Source organism: Chiroxiphia lanceolata, chromosome 3, assembly GCF_009829145.1.
Source record: "Chiroxiphia lanceolata isolate bChiLan1 chromosome 3, bChiLan1.pri, whole genome shotgun sequence".
NCBI lineage: Eukaryota > Metazoa > Chordata > Aves > Passeriformes > Pipridae > Chiroxiphia > Chiroxiphia lanceolata.
Window position 1 is genome coordinate 49,822,795 of NC_045639.1, and position 15,990 is coordinate 49,838,784.

The window sequence follows — 15,990 nt, forward strand, 5'->3', positions numbered from 1 at the left end:
CTGTCACGAATAAACCCCTCCAAATTGCAAAAGGGAGCACGTCACTCCTCCGGTACTCCTGTGCTGCGGGAAGGCAGGTGGGTGGCCCACTGCCGGTCCCCAGTTTCCCCCAACCCAGATAGGGAGGGATCTTGGCAAGAAAATAAGTTTCAACCAGTTTTAAATTAAAATGAAGGGGTGTCCGCGCCTCACCCCGCTGGGATTCGGAGAAGGGAGGGTGTGGCGGCGGCGCCAGGCAGGGCCCGGCGGCGCTTCCCGGGCCGGCCCGGCGGGGGCGCTGCGAGCCCGGCGTTCATGGGGAGAGCGCGGCGGGCAGAGCACGGCGCCTCCGCCGGCCCGGGCAGCCCCGGCGGCGGGGGGAGAGCGGGGCCAGCGCTTCCCGGGGGCTCGCCCCCGCCGGCAGTACCGCTCTGCGCCCCCCGCCCCGCGAAGAGTCGCCCTTCGACTGCGAAAGGCTCTGTGCCCCCGCGGAGGAGCCGGCGCCGCCGTCGGCCCGGCCGTCCTAAGGGCGCTGGGGGGCAGCTCCCGGGCCGTGCCCCCTGGGCGCTCTGCCTCTCCCTCGCCGGGGGCAACGGGGACAGGCAAGCCCGCAGGAGAGCCTGCGTAGCGGTGGTGGCCCCGAGGCGCTGCCCGGCCAGGCTGCCGTGCCCCCGGCCGGCCCCACGCCGCCTCCCCGCGCTCCCGGATCGGGGAGGGCGGGCGAGCGCCGGCGGCAGGGACCGCGGGCTGCCGGCGGGGAAAGTTGGAAAGACCTCGGGGAGAGTCGGGGCAGGGGGCTAGAAGCGGGGCGGCGGGCGCGGAGGAGGAGCGGGGAGAAGCCGCACCGGGAGGAGCCGGAGGAGATCTGCGGGCGGTGCGTCAGGCGCCTCCGGGGTAGAGGGGAAGAAGGACCCGGGTGTGGAGCAGCGCTCCGGGTACCGGTGGTAGGGAGGGGAGAGCTCCGCCGGCATCCGGGGAAGGCGGGGGCAGCGCCGGTGACCTGCCGCAGATCGGCTCATCCGCCGCCGGAGGATGCACGGAGCGCCGGGCGCCCGCACGGACCCGCCGCCGCCTCCGCCGCCTCCGCCTCCCCAGGGCGGCTGCGGACAGCGCTGGGAGCGCCAGCGGGGATAGGGGAGCGCAGGGAAAGTTGTGCGGGCTGGGCATAGGGCTGCGTGCCCCGCCGGGGCAGGAGGGCAGCGCCGGCATCAGCGCGGAGAAAGTGGGATTGAAAAGCAGTTTCTGGTCTCGCTGCCGGCGAAGCGCATTTAACCATCATTCCGGGAATGAAGGGGAACTGGGAAAGTAACTCGGAAAAGTGACTGGGATTAATTTTTTTTTATTCCTTCTTTTTTCTTCCTAATCCGAAAAGACCCGTTTAAAGGGAAAGCAAAAGCCTCCGTGCGCCCGCTGCTGGGAGAGGCACGGGAGAGGAGGGCACTGCACACCGGCACCCTTGCCCGTGCTGGGAGAGGGTGCGGGATCCTACGCTCGGCTCTCCCCCAGCACGATCGTGTACCAAAGCAGCTACTCATAGTAAACAGATTCATCGTGCGACAGACCTCAGGAAGGTGAGACAGAAGCAGAAACACAAACTAACACTGAAAGGAAGAAAGGGGGAAAAAAAAGACAGCGACTGCGAATTACTTCCAGAGAAAGTGGGTGGATGTTGTGCAGCAGCGACCTGGGATTTTAGGGGATGCACCCTTACATTTTGCTGCTCTCTAGTCCGAGCCTCCCTTCTCCGGTGGCAGAAAGCGGCTGTACTTGGTTGTAACAAAACAGGAGGAGGAATAAGCAGGGGGATTTCGCTCAGCAGTGCTCGCGGTGCCCTGCTGATCTGCTTCAGGGATTTTTTTTTTCTTTTCCTGGTGGATGTTGTTTTCTTGACCTTGATTTTGAGACGTCTTAGTTGCATCGCAGTTTTTGTGGTTTTATTTCCTTTGGCGAAAAGTGGAAAGGGGGAGGCTGGCTTCGGTGCTCAAAGTTGCAGTCATTATTTTGGAGCCAGCATGTGCACCAACATAGTCTACGAGTGGCTGAAGACCCTACAGCTCCCTCAGTACGCGGAGTCCTTCGTCGATAATGGCTACGACGACCTGGAGGTCTGCAAGCAGATCGGCGACCCGGACCTGGATGCCATCGGCGTGGCCGTGCCCCACCACAGGCGCCGAATCCACGAAGCCGTGCGGCGGCTGAAGGAGGCGGACGAGACGGCGGCGGGGCTGTACTTCACGCTGGAGCCGCAGCCGCCGCCGCGGCCGGCGCCCCCGGCGGCCGGGCGCTGCCCTCGCCGGGCGGGGGGCCCGGAGGAGCCCCGGCGGGGGGCGGTCCCCAGGTCCCGGCCCGGCGGACGGCGGGGGGCGGCCTGCGGCGAGGGGCTGGCCGCCTACCCCAGGCTGAAGCTGAAGATCATGATACGGGACAAGCTCATCCGCGACGGCATCAACCTGAGTAAACCCCCCTACTCCAACAAGGTAAGAGGGTCCCCGCCGGCCGCCACCCCGGGAGGAGCCGTGGCTGCCAGGTGCGGTGGGGCAGCGGAGCCGCTGGACGAATCCTGCCACTGGCAGCGGCTGGAGATGCGGGGTCTGGCAGGGCCTGGTCCCGCCTCTGCCGTGCGCTGGTGCTGAATGCCTCCAGTTGCTCAGTGGCATTTTCGGAGGGAAACCTGGTAAGGCTTGAGCACCAGCAAGGTCTGAAGAGGAATGGGGCCAACAAAGGCTGGATCCACTAACACTTCTTGGCCTTGGTGGTATGGCATGGCGCTGTGTTTTGGTTTCGCCTCTCTTTTTTTTCATTGAGCAGTTCTTTTAGTTTAGCTTGAGGTGGGAAAACAGAAATTAACGGAGTGGTCTTAATGGTTTGGGGGGTTGTTTGATTATTTTTTCTCTGCTGTGAAACTTTACTACTGTGTTTAAGAGGGATGGCTTCTCTCATCTTTTGGTAGCGGTCATATTTTAGTGTCAGTTTCTGTTGGTGAAGTGGCTCCCGTAGCAAGTGGTAATCTGGCTGGAGAAACAACTCCTTCTGTTGCCTGGATTTATTTACTGGAAGATGGTAGTGACTGGTGAATGTCAAAACTATTCATCAGCTGCTCCAGCACAGGTCAGTCAATCTCTGGTTGTGTCAGCACAGTCTGCTGAAAGTCCGGAAAAGGGCACATCTCAGAAGGGTACATTCTGTTTGATGAGGCGTCAATGTTTACCTAATTCTTATTTTTTGAAAAGGTTAAAATGTAAGATTCATGTGGTCTGGAAGTTAGAAATCGTTTTGTTGGAAATTTTTGGTAGGTTTCCTGCTGAAAACAGAATATGGAGAATAAATGGATTAATAGTATTAAATTAACAACACCACGAAGAAGAATATAATTTTTGAAACAAACTAAGATATTATAATGCATGGTGGCTTCACAGTTCACAATGAAGTGCTTCAGAGTAGTTTGATGACTCAAGTTCACCTTTATTTTCTTTAATGAAGTCTCATTTTTCAGAAAGACCGAGCAGTTGCAGTTGACTTTCAACTTGTGGATACTTTTTACCTCTAGAAAGTTTATGTATATAAACTATTATGTATGTAAGCTATTGGGGAAGGCTGCAGGTCTGGGTTTACAGAAATGTGAGGAATTAAAATAGAGAATAAGTAATCTGTCGTAGGGGACCTGTGTGTGTGGATAACATTGTGGAGGTGCAGATAATAAGACCATAAATTTCAGGATTCCAAGTTTTTAACATCTTGGTGATAGAGGCCCATTAATCACTTCTCAAGTACAGTACAGTTGTTTGGTTTGAGATATTTATTTGTTCCCTTTTCCTGAAACTTCTGTTTAATGACATCAGAGACATTGCGCAAAATTTAACATTCATGAACATCTAGTCTAGGTACAGCATCTTCCAAAAGTTACTGTATCATTTTTGAGAGGTTTTCCCTCCCCCCTCCTTTGAAGTGGTACATCATGAGACTGAAATTACCATTACATGTCTGATATAGAAGAAATTCTATGGAAGTTCTGGCTTATCGGTGGAGCTGCACCACATTACCCACCTCCACAGCTGCATTTCACTCCTTCCTTTTGACTTTGTGGATGTTCTTAGTTACCAATTCCATCCTACCAAGTGGATCCTTTACCTTCTCTCTGAGGTATTTTAAAGATGTGTAGAAGTGGCACTTTGGGATATGGTTTACTGGTGGACTTGGAAGTGCTGAGTAATAGTTGGACTCTTAAAAGTTTTTTCCAACTTAAATGATTCTATGATACTCTTCTACAGGAATTGTAAGATTTGTAAGATGCTAGCATATGACATCAAGGCAATTCAAATCTTTGGCATTGATTTCTTCTTTAGCTCACCTTATTTTAATTTGATGAGTCTGATGATAGTGTAGATTAACTGTCAGGGCAAGCTCATGTTACACAGAAAGCATCACTCAGCTTTAATTAGTTTAAATTTAAATGCAATATTTTGAAATAGAAAGAGGAGCAAACTTTACTTTCCTAGTTTTAATTCAGGTTGTGGTGTCAGTGTATTTATTTTGGTTAGTAAATGCATATAACATCATTTTTTTACAACAACAGAAAAAATTTTCTCCATCTCCTCAGTGTGAATCACTTCACAGTGTATCATGTTATAAGAAACCATAAAACTGGCAAGATTTGAGTGTGTGTTGCTCAACATAGGTTATTCTGAATGCCACCCTATACTGCAGCAGTCCATCTCCAAAACGGCTTAAAGTGAATAGCAAAAGATCACGTCACTGTACATTATTTATTGGATGTCTTTTAGATCAAGAAAGATGAAATACTGTATTCTTTAAATTGGGAAAGAGCCATATTATAACATATTATAACCCAAAAACAAGCCTAAAAAACAACAAAGCCAAACTATAGAAAACAGTGGCTATAATTTAAGCATTATATTTTTAATATAGAATATGCGGTGTACAGGCTTCTGCATGTCAAAAGAAACTGGATGTATTCTCTGCAATGCACAGAATTAAAGAATCAGCTTGAAATTTGTGTCAAGTTTTTTAGCATACGTTTGTCGCACATCCTTGTCATGTGGGTATTCTGAAGTGGGGCGCTAGACCACTGACCTGTTTGACATTTATTTGCATTTCTTGTTCTGCTGAGCTGCAGTCTAGCCTTCTACTTTCCTCCATGACTTACATGGAGAATGCCATCTTCTGTTCCTCTTAATATCTGTGAATGGAAATTAGTATCCATAAAAGGAGGAGCATGCTGGTGTGTATATGTATGTATGTATACATATGTATATGCATTTCCCTTGTTTCCTGAAGAATACTTCTTGTGCTCAGTAGTTCTCAGGGAATTTTGGTGTTTTATTTTAAAACATCCCTGAGAACTGCAAGTGCTGCTCCTCTGGCTTGTTTGGAGCCTTTTGCTAGCTGTAGAGCTAGCTTTTGCTAGCTGCCTGAGCTGTAGACGTGTCAAAAGATCAAAAATTAATTTTGGATGTGGCTGTGGAGATGTTAAAAGCATCCATTTGCTGTCCTTTGTTTTTGCTGTAGTTTCAGATGAAGGATGAAACAACAGAGTGGGCAGAGTAGAAAAGTATTGGCAGAGTAAATTTTAGTTTAATTTAGTTTGATTACAGTCAGGCAGAAATGGCTTACAATTACTTAGCAGAGCTTAATATAAATCCCTTAAAGACGTGCAAACTTGGAATTGAAACCATATGTGTGGGTGACTTCAGACATAGAGAATTATCATAAGCCATCTTGATTGTTTCCATGGAAAATTAGAATGAGGCCTCACCTTCTCGTATTGCATCTTATATGTTTTTCAGGTATAAACCAAGGAACATAACTGTAACTGAGGAGAACTCTACAGAAGTCAGATTTTGTTCCATATTGGTAATGCTCTTTAATACTCAAAGCCTTCTGTTTTAGTTTGTCTACCAGGTTTACTGTTGCTGGCTGGTAGCCTTAGAAGAAACTTCTTGTGGAGATGATGGGATTGAATGCCCTGCAAACAAGAACCTACGGTCAAGTGAAACATCTTGTCATGTCAAAACATCTAGCTGCTTAGAAAAATTGTCATTGGTGGTTGTAATTCTGTCCTTAATTAGGAAGTTAATTATGCCCAATGTAGAAACACTACTAATGGTCTTTTGCCACATAGAAGTTTTGGGGGATGAATTGATGGCAGAAGGAAACCAAAATGAGCAGCCCCACTGCGTTTCAGTAGAGATGAATGAAGAAAAATGCAGCACTGACCTGAACCAGCCAGATCAGAGAAGTATAGCCTTAAACTCCATATGGCAATATTTCTTGCTTTGGTGGGCATATTCCAAAACGAATTATGTCCATGCGGTGTTTGACCGGGAGTAAAGTCACTAAATGTTGCTGTGGAGCACCAACTTTGTCAATATAAAGAGAAGTAGGGTACCTTGTTGTGGAACATGCCAAGAGAAATTTAGTACTCTATTTATCTTGAATATAGATTAAGTGACATTTAATAGTTTACTGGAATTTCATTACTATTTCTAATTGAAATAAATGGCCTGACCTCTTTCTTGAGGAACTTTATTCAATTTTTCTTCTGCGGAGAATTGCAAGTACATTAAAAACATACATGCATTAAATCTCCCACACCAATTAAGATGATTTGCTTAGCCTCAGTAAAGATATTCTCATGTAGATTTCATTATTTATAAGGGAGAATAAAACCGTAGTGTGACATATGTACATGACCTCATTGTCACTCACTATGTTGTTCATGATTATCAGCATGCTTGGAAAACAAACACTAAAAATTCAGCTGCATTTGAGATCATAATCTCAAGAGTTCAAGCAGATGCAGAAGACTAAAAAGTCAGATCCAAGTGAGTATCTGCTTAAAGACCCAAACACATTTTTTTTAAGTTATGTGGTGATGATATAGCACAGATTTGTGGTTCTGATTAAGTCTTTGTTTAATCCTTGCCACTACAAAATGAGGAATATTTCACATAAGTTAAGTGTTAAGAGGTAAATATGCCAGAAACGCTGCTTTGAAATACACTGGTTCAAGCTGAGGCTGGATAATGTAATCAGCACTTTATCTACAGAAATGAATTCAGTGAATTAAAAATATTGTGCTTTGAAGAAATGGCAACACTCACCTATACTAGAATTAAACATGAACCTTTTTCTAAAGACCTAGCTGCTTTAGAATAACTGCATCAACTCTGATTAGCAGAGCGTTCTCAAATATGCCTTGGGGAAAGCTGCCTATTGACAGAAGTACTAGTGCATTAAGTAGTAACAATATTTTCATGGCAATAAATTAGCAAAGCTACAGGCAATGTTCAGGATGTGAAAAGGTATTTTATATAAGATACCACTGAATTTGCGTTTGACTTCATAACTCTGTTTTCTTTTAAAGAAAACGTAGCACCTCACAGGCAGCTGTTTTGAAGTCCTGGTTTATTGAACTCACAGAAAACAAACTGGAAAAGATCTTCTTCCCGTCAGACCATTAAGGCAAAATGTTGCAGAATATGAATAACACAGTACTGTGTTATATTTGCATTTGAATTGTTCCTGAATATTTTAAAGTGTATTCAGTCTCCTCTGGAAATGTTGAATGCAAATCTTCACAGGTTTCATTATCTCTCAGTTTTGAGGGGAGGTATATTAAGGTATATTATATATGGAGTTTTGAGAGAGGATAGTATCAGCTCCACAGCTTTCTTGCCCCCTTTCTATGATCTGAGCTCTGGTCATGGTGGTGGCTGGCAGAGGAGAGAGGGAATGTGTAGTTTCCAGTTCCAAGGAGCTGTGCGGGACTGAGCCTTGCGAGGGTAATCCTTCCTGCATCCTCCACAAGACTTTAAGTTTGAAGGAAAAGCTAAACTTAGAGGTTCCTGGCAAAAGAGGAATGCCTGGCCTCTGGTAGTTCCTTGAAAGCTTTTTTCTTTCCCCAAAGGACATAGTTCAGTCAGAGCTCTGTGGTGCAAAACTGAACTGAATTTTCCCACCTAGCAGTGGGAAAATTCCCACACAGTGTGGGGTTTTGTGTGAATACAGCACCTCAACAGGGACACCACCAGCGATGTGACGAAAGTCTAACTACCAGTTTCACTTGCACACACGGGTAACCTGTCTTGTTTTAAAAAAGTTTGGTGATCATAAGCCTTTCTGAAAAGAAGACACATTTTAAGGAAAATACTTCTCCCCACCCCCAGAGCTTCTGTCTCTGCCATATGTAGGATGATGAAGCCCGTACATAGAACTGTGTGTAAGGAATACCAAAGAAACCAAGATAATTTTTCACCAAAGAAGGAACCATATGAACATTGTTTCTAGTTTTGCTTATGACAAATACCCCTATCTCGCATATTCTATGATATATAGGGCTTCCGTGTCCCTGATTTAAAATGTGGAATTGAAGGATTTGTCTAAAGTCATTAAAAATTTTAGACAGATAAAGCACTAGGGCAGTGTCCTTGTCCTTTCCCTTGGGATTAAGAATAAACTTCCTTACGTGTAAGTAATAGAAAAGTGATCAATTTAGCTATATGACAATTAGTTATGCCTGTGTGTTAGTTGTACCCTGTGTACATATGTCATTATGAAGGGTCCCTATCCACCAAGGTATATAGATCCATATGTATAATTTGAAACAGTCATTACAGAATTTTTGAAAAGTGCAGCAGAGGGGTTTGAATTGACAGAAATATTGTTATTGTAGATTAGGAATAAATTTATTATATCACAGGAGCTCACTTACTGGTTTGAGACTCTTTGAAAACAGAAGAGGATGGAATGTGTTAAAGCTAGATTGTATGTTCAACTTTTAAATTCCTTGCTGTGTCAGTTTGAATGAACCCCTCTGCTTGGTGTTTGACAAAGCTATCTGTTCAATCTCTTTGTCTAGGCTAATATGACATCTCATATTGATGTGCTTATCTTGACAAATGTGGTGGCTTGTACACCCTGCAGGAATTGTCTTTTATTAAAAGAGCACAGCATCACTATGTTTAGCACTGCCACGTTATTTTGGGAATGGCTATGCAGCGGAAAGGGGAGAATCAGTGAACCTTCCCTGACACTGGCAGTCTGCGAGCCAAGCTGGCCCAAAACTGTCTCCAGTGACTCATACAGCCTCTTCAGTTTGCTACTTGCAGACAGTAAAAGAACTTTTCTTATGATTTTGCAAAACAAAAGAGAAGTGGCGAGTCACATGAAACACAAGTAGAAGGACCTTCAAATAGTATCTCATCCTCATTCTCTCAAACTCAGCAGGATGGGAATGACAGTGATTCATGCCTCTCACAGGAGCCTTGCTCTTCCAGTTGGTCTCATTCCCAGTGAAGTCAGTGGGGGTTTTGCCAGTGATTTCATTTGATGCTGGGTTTGGCATGAAGTGTTCAAATTTAATTCAACTAACAAGCATACCCTTACTGACTGTAACTGTTGTGGTGGGTGAGAACAGGATTACATGAGATGAGAATAGTAAGTACAGCAGTAGCATGAAATAAAAATCAGAACTTTTCAGAGCTTTAAATGTCACCATTAACAGCTTGAACAGCAGTGAGGCAGACTTCTGAACATAGATCTTACAGGTCTGTGCTAGAATAAATGTTTTCTACATATTCTCTGAAATCTCCACTAATGTATATTGCCTGGCATTAAGTACACATAGTTGTTAACAGCTGTCATCTCACTAACTTAAAATCAGGGAGAAATGGCAATAATATATAGCAAACAAAGCTTACAACCAGATACAAATATATGTCTTTCAAAGGTTTGTTTTTTTCCGCAGAAGAATTGTATTGGTTTTGAGGAAACACATCCTGAAGCAGAAATGTGGTGTTATTATTGCATATGATGTCAATTGAAAGTTCTGGAGAAATTAAGTCTGGTTCTGTTGTCTGTGCCTCAAAAACCACACAGTAAATTTTGTGTGGTTAAGAAAAGAGTTAAAAAGCTAGGGAAAAACCCTTGCCTTTTAATCAGGCACTAAGGAAAGCTTGTACTGTTTTTTTTTTCCCAGAGTTAGTTAAGTGTCCACTTGGCCATGCTTTCACATGCATGGAAGGAAATATTTTGATTAACAGAAAAAGGCATTGAGAACTTCAGTGACTGAGAGCTGGAGCTAGGCTATTCATGCTGTGAAGAAGGCCAAAAGCCAGTGTAAACCAAAACCTAAATAAGTTAATATTCCATAGAGGGAAAAAACCCAAACAACTTCCAAACAAAACTAGGAGCATGTGCCATTTTTGCATCAGTGCCCTTGGTTTGTGGAGAGGAGTTTGCTGGAAGTGACTCTCTGCGCTAGCAAGCTCCTGTCCCTTGGGCTCCACATCTCCCAGAGCTGCTGTCCCAGAGCCCTCAAGCTAAGCTACCTAGTCCCTGACTTCTCCTAAATCGTTTCCCCTAAGTCTACCTCAAGACAAACTACCTTCTTCCCTAAGAACAATCTCTTTCCCACCCAAGAATACACCTATTTTGCCCTTGGTCTCCCTAACCTTTTTTTTCCCCCATCTACATTCTGTGTGAGTTTCATTCCGTCTCTCTCTCTTGCTGCCTCAATGTCTCAGGCTGCTATTTGGATCCTTCTCTCTCCTCCCCCGTGTTCTGATGAGAAGAGAAACTTTCTCTTCCACTCAGGAGAGCGGGGCAATCCCTTCTCTCCCCTTTGTGCTCCCTGTCCCCAGTTACCTTCCCACTGACCAACACAGATGGCTGAGCCCAGATTGTTCTCATAAAACTAAAGCTCTAACCTTTGATCTTAAAAATTTCAATGTTGAAACTACCACAAGCAGGAGTTATCCAGAGTCACTCCAGCCCCAGTTCTATGGCAGAAAGAAAGCATCAATCTAGGAAGAGGAGGATGCATAATAGCTTTTGAACATATGTACGGAACTGACTTGGTCTTTTTGAAGCAAAACTCAATGTATTGTTAGAAAGTTAAGTTGTAACCTCAGTGCAAAACGTGTTAAATGCAGAAATTTTGAAAGGCTTCATTTTTGCATTTTTTTTTTAGTGCTAATCATGTTTTCATGATAATTGCTTGTAATTGTAGCATCTCTGAATTCTTGTTCAGTTGTTTATTGTTCCCCAAAATGTTTTTCTTCAACTTTTATTTAGACCTGTTCTAGTAATAACTACTTGTGCATTGAGAGCTTTTATACAAATGTTTCTCTGACTTTTTGTTTACCTTGTAGTTGAGGTTCCCCCCTAAATATCCAGCTGCTAGTTTAGCAGAGGATTTTCCACAGTTAGGGAATGAAAAGTGCCAGAATAAAGAATCATCAAGAAATCAAATTGAGAAAGTCTATCATAGATCTTCATGTGCTAGTTCCTAAGATAAAAATTTCAACCTCAAGATGAAAACAAATGACTATTTCAGCCTCCGAGTCTGCATTCTCTCTTATATGAAACCACGCATCGAAAGGGGTTCTCATTTTAAAACAATAACCTGAACCAACTGAGAATGGAAGTTAATTAACTGTAGAAATTACTAACAAAGAAGATTTGTTCATTTTAAGTTGTTAAAATTTAAAAGGGGAGTAAACAGAAAATAAGGAAAGGTGACAAACTGTACCAAAACATCTGGAAAAAGAATCATTTAGATGTCACCTGATGTTTTCATGTGAAGAAAACTTCCTGAACTTTCCTATGATAACTTGTAAATAAGGTTTTGCCAAGAGGCTATTTCAGAGAGAGGATTTTCACATACACTTGGTATTTACAGTGTTAAAAGTAATGCTGTGTAGTTTGTGAAGCAGGATGGAGCAAGAGGAATCTTGACAAGAATACCACTAGCTGGTTTCTGTCCAGCTCTAAAAATTACATACAGTAGGGACATACTTCATGTAGCCAATGACTAGGAGTAATAAAATCTGTGTGTGTCATTGCCAGTAATGTCAAAACCAAACAAAACAAAACCCCCAGTAACTCATTTTATGTCTCTGTAAGAAGTAACATTAGTATCCCTAGCAAAGGTTAAGGCAGAATTCTTCAAAAAGGTTAACTTTGTTTCTCAGGCTTGTGGTCTAAAAAGTCAAGTGTTTGAAGCAACATTGAAAAATTCTCCTTTCAGTAGTACTTTAGTATTGATGCAGTAATTCCCCAGGAAAATAATTTTATTCTCGTTGATAGAAAGGTGTGTATGTGCCACCAAGTGAAAGGAACTAAGTTAATTGCTATCAGGCAGCAATGGAAACCAGCTCAGCTGGTTTTGCTTCTGGCTGGTGCTCCTAGGCTGGTGGCCTCAGTGCTCATTTATTTCTATAAATATGAATAGCACTGCAGAGGATTGAACCATTTTGGGATATTTTTCCAAGGGCGTTTTGTCTGCAATGATCCTTATCATAAGTAAGTTTTATGCATATCAATGAAAGCAGAGATTATCATAATAAGAGGTAGTCTGAATCTTGGAAGTTGGCTTATACTAATGCTGTAGCAAGTATGTGCTAGTTTGGGTGCTGTGCTTTTTATAAAATATCATTTATGAAATTGGGTGGGTTTCCTATGAGCCTTCAGTAGCGGGTATTAATTCACCTCTGTAAGAAGTTGTAAAGGATTGAGGTATTTCTCTAAGGAATTGTTTCATCATAGAGCTGGAAACATACTTAAAAGAGAATTTATATTCTAAACTTGTGTATATTAAAAAGAACTGGTTATACAGCCACTGGATTAGTTAAGTCAGTTCCTATGGTGTCTAAGAGTACCTCCTTTCTCTGTGAGTATGATGAGATGGGTTTGGAAGGAGCAGGGGTTTGTCTAGGAGAACTAATTGTTTTCAGAGAACTTGTTTTATAAACCTTTCAGTGGATGAAATTGAGGTAATAGTTAATATTATAGATCTCATTTTTGAAAATAAAGCAGAAATTCCTCTGTGCCTAAGACACTTCTTCCTACAAGGATGAGGAAATGAGCATCATCTTCTTAGTAAGAAGTAGCAGCTTTGTACTTACAATGAATATGAATTATACTCAAGGTGAAGATATTGAAGGAATTGCAAGAGCTTATTTTTCTTCTCCTTACCTCTCTTTTCATATTTACTGTGGAAAAATATCTTTCTCTAATTTGAATATGCCATACAATTAGACAAAAACAATTTGATCTTTTTATTTAGCATATTCTAACTTTGCAGTCTTCTTTTTTTGTTGTTTCCCCAATAGTTTCTGCAGTATGAATATATGCTCCATGTACTTGATAGTTTTCAATTCATAAGTGTGTAATTTTGAGTTTTCAAGATGTGTTATTTTTAACTGAAGTAGTAGCATTGTTTTTCCTTCAAATCAATCATGGCATTTAAATTCTCTTCTGAACTTTTAGAGCTGGTGTCTTAAAAATGACTTTCAGAATGACTCAGCTGTTTTCACTAACACCTTGCTGCTTTAGACAGCCGCTCCCAGAACTTATCTCTGCTCTTTGGTAATTTTTTTTCCTTGATGCCCTTTTTTTTTTCTTCTTCCTCCTTCTCCTCATTATTTGCTGATACATGTTTTACTTCTCTGGCTCCTGCTGACAAAAGATTAAAAATTCCATTTTAAATGGCATTGCTTTTGACCAGTTCTCTATTTTAGTGTGTGTTTGTCTTTCAAAGTGTTCCGTTAACCAAAAAAACCAAAAAAAACATAATAACTGTTCAGGTAACTATTAGTGATTATGTATATCTCATGGACAAAGAATTTGCTAGAAGAGAAATATTTATGGTTTTAATATTACATGGTTTAGGGGCATGTATGAATATTGAAAAGCATTACAAAAATCCTTAAAACTAAACCCTAAACAGACTGCAGAACTGAATTTTTGGTTTTGTGCACTTTCCGGTAGTCTGCTTACTAGCCACTGGAAAATGAGACATACACAATATGTAATTGTATGTTGGTTGATAGAAGATGAAAGTTCTGCAGTTTACGTGGTGAGTGTTATCAATTGTCTTTTCCATAGCAAGATTTTCAAATTATAAGCATGTTTACCATAGATTCTGTCAGGTATCTAGGCTGTGACCCATTACCCCCTATCATATAAAATAGTGGAAATTTTGCTATTGATCTTGTTGGGAACGGACTGAGGTTTTTTGCTAAGAACCTACAATTCTGCTTTCAAAGTACTAAATAAAAAAAATATAACCATTATAGTTTCTGGTTGAAACTGTGCCTAGATTTAAATGGCTTTTAAAACATATTTTTATTGGCTGCTATTTTCATGAGCTGGTAAAATCCTTTCTCTTTGAAATGAGCTGCTGAGATTGTGGGTGCCCCTCCACCCCACTTAATGTTGTCAGCCAAATACCATTAAATAAATCTGTGCTTCTTTTCTTTCTTAGTTTTTTTGCTTGCTTGCTTGCTTCTCTCTTTCTCTCTCACACACACACTTTTTATTTTTCCGGTTTGGAGGCTTGTAAGGTAAGTCCTATATATACAAGTATATACCCCTTTCAAAAGGATTTTTAGCCTATTTAAGAAGACTACTCCAACATTTTAATTATTTGTGCCTTACTAGACTTAAACTGGGAGCAACAAAAACTTGAAAAGGTGGTATGAGCTGCAGTAATGACATATCAAGAGCAGCCAGGTAGAGAAAAAGGTTTCTACAATGGGATTGGAATTATATGTCCCAAGGAGGAGGTAACTGACTTTGGTGAAAGGGTGGGATTTGTTTCAAGATGGGTAGATTGGTTTACTTATGAGTCTGGTCAGTCCTAAAGGTGGACATTTTGGAGACATTGTAACTAATTTCCTGTTCTTTTTTAATTTAAAGTTGTGTATTCAGAGGAGTTGTTGGCTATCTACCCTTATGCTCCCTTTCTTTTTTCTTCTGAATCTATAGTTTCTGCTCCCTTTCCTGATAAACACGCACATATTTAGACCTGCTAGTGCTTGTGCCCATGTAGACCATTTTGTCAGCCTGGACAAAAAAAAGGGCCTGAAATGGTAGAGGGCCTGAAAACACTCTACTGGTGTTTTCTTTCTATATTCCCAAAACAGTGGGAACCTTGGTTTTCCAAGTGCTGTCAGTTGTCTTTTAAATACAAGAAAAAGTTGGAAAAGAGAAGCAATTTTTTTTATAGGTTCATGTTTAAATCATGGCTCTGCATGTTGTTTAGACAGCTTGCAGCTGAGGAATATGTTTAGAAAAAGACTCTTGTAGTTTTATGTAAGCTTCTTTTTTCCCTGTACAAATAAGTGGTAGTGCTGCATGAAACTGTATCTCTAAAGAGCAGAAAAAACAGTGAAATTGGTGCAGCCATTTTCCCTGTGTTCTCTTTCATTATATCTAGGGTTTGACCAAATGGATATTGCCAAAGTTGTAAAAATAATTCTATTTGTATGACATCAGATCCACACAGAGAGTTAAATGTCCTTCTGTTGTTTGGCTAATTGGTAGCACCAACCCAACCCCTGGTGGGGCTGTGACTGAAATACTTGTCCAGTGTCTTTGAGTAGAGGTGACACAGTGGTATCTTCCTCGAGTGTAAGATGGATTCTGAAACTACTGATTGACAAGCAGTTTATAACTTTGTAGAGATTGTGTTACTGGTGATCTTAATCTTGGCTATCACTCATTTTACAGCACTGAGCTGTCCTTGCCGCTCAAAGTTTTTTCCTAGGACCTTACCTAAATCTTCTAGGTAACAGTCTTAGCTTGTTACTTCTTGCGATTTCCACCAGCGTCATGGAGAGTAGAAGTTTTTGTCTTTTCGTCTGGTGGCAAGCTTTAGCTGTCCAAGGGTGTTACTAAGTCCTACCTAAATGTCTCTGCTAAAATAAAGAAGATGGTTCATTAATCCTTCTTTTAGGTTACACTTGCTAGGCCAATTCTCATTCTTTGAAGTTGGATCCCTCCCTAATTGGGCTGAAGGCCTCTGGGCATGGTATCCCAGTGGAGGCTTTGCTGATGTTGAGCAGTACATAAGTTACTTTGCAGTTGATAATTTGGTTTCTTTACCCCCCATATGGCTTTTTGCTCTTTTCTGATATTATGATACTGCTGACTCATGCCTTGGATCCAGAGGTGGCCCTGAGACCGTTGGTAACAGAGCGAGCCATT

The 15,990-nt window shown here is 42.3% G+C and overlaps 1 protein-coding gene across 7 annotated transcripts in view; it reads left to right on the forward strand.

Annotated features, from left to right (window-relative positions):
• The first annotated feature begins 1,600 nt into the window (after positions 1–1,600).
• SASH1 (SAM and SH3 domain containing 1) overlaps positions 1,601–15,990 on the forward strand; it is a 537,788-nt gene continuing 523,398 nt past the window's right edge. For all 7 annotated transcript variants that reach the window (XM_032683069.1, XM_032683074.1, XM_032683076.1 and 4 more), the window contains exon 1: positions 1,601–2,456. In XM_032683069.1, the coding sequence (XP_032538960.1) occupies positions 1,992–2,456 (465 nt within the window). In that variant the 5' untranslated portion in view covers positions 1,601–1,991. The remainder of the gene's footprint in view (positions 2,457–15,990) is intronic.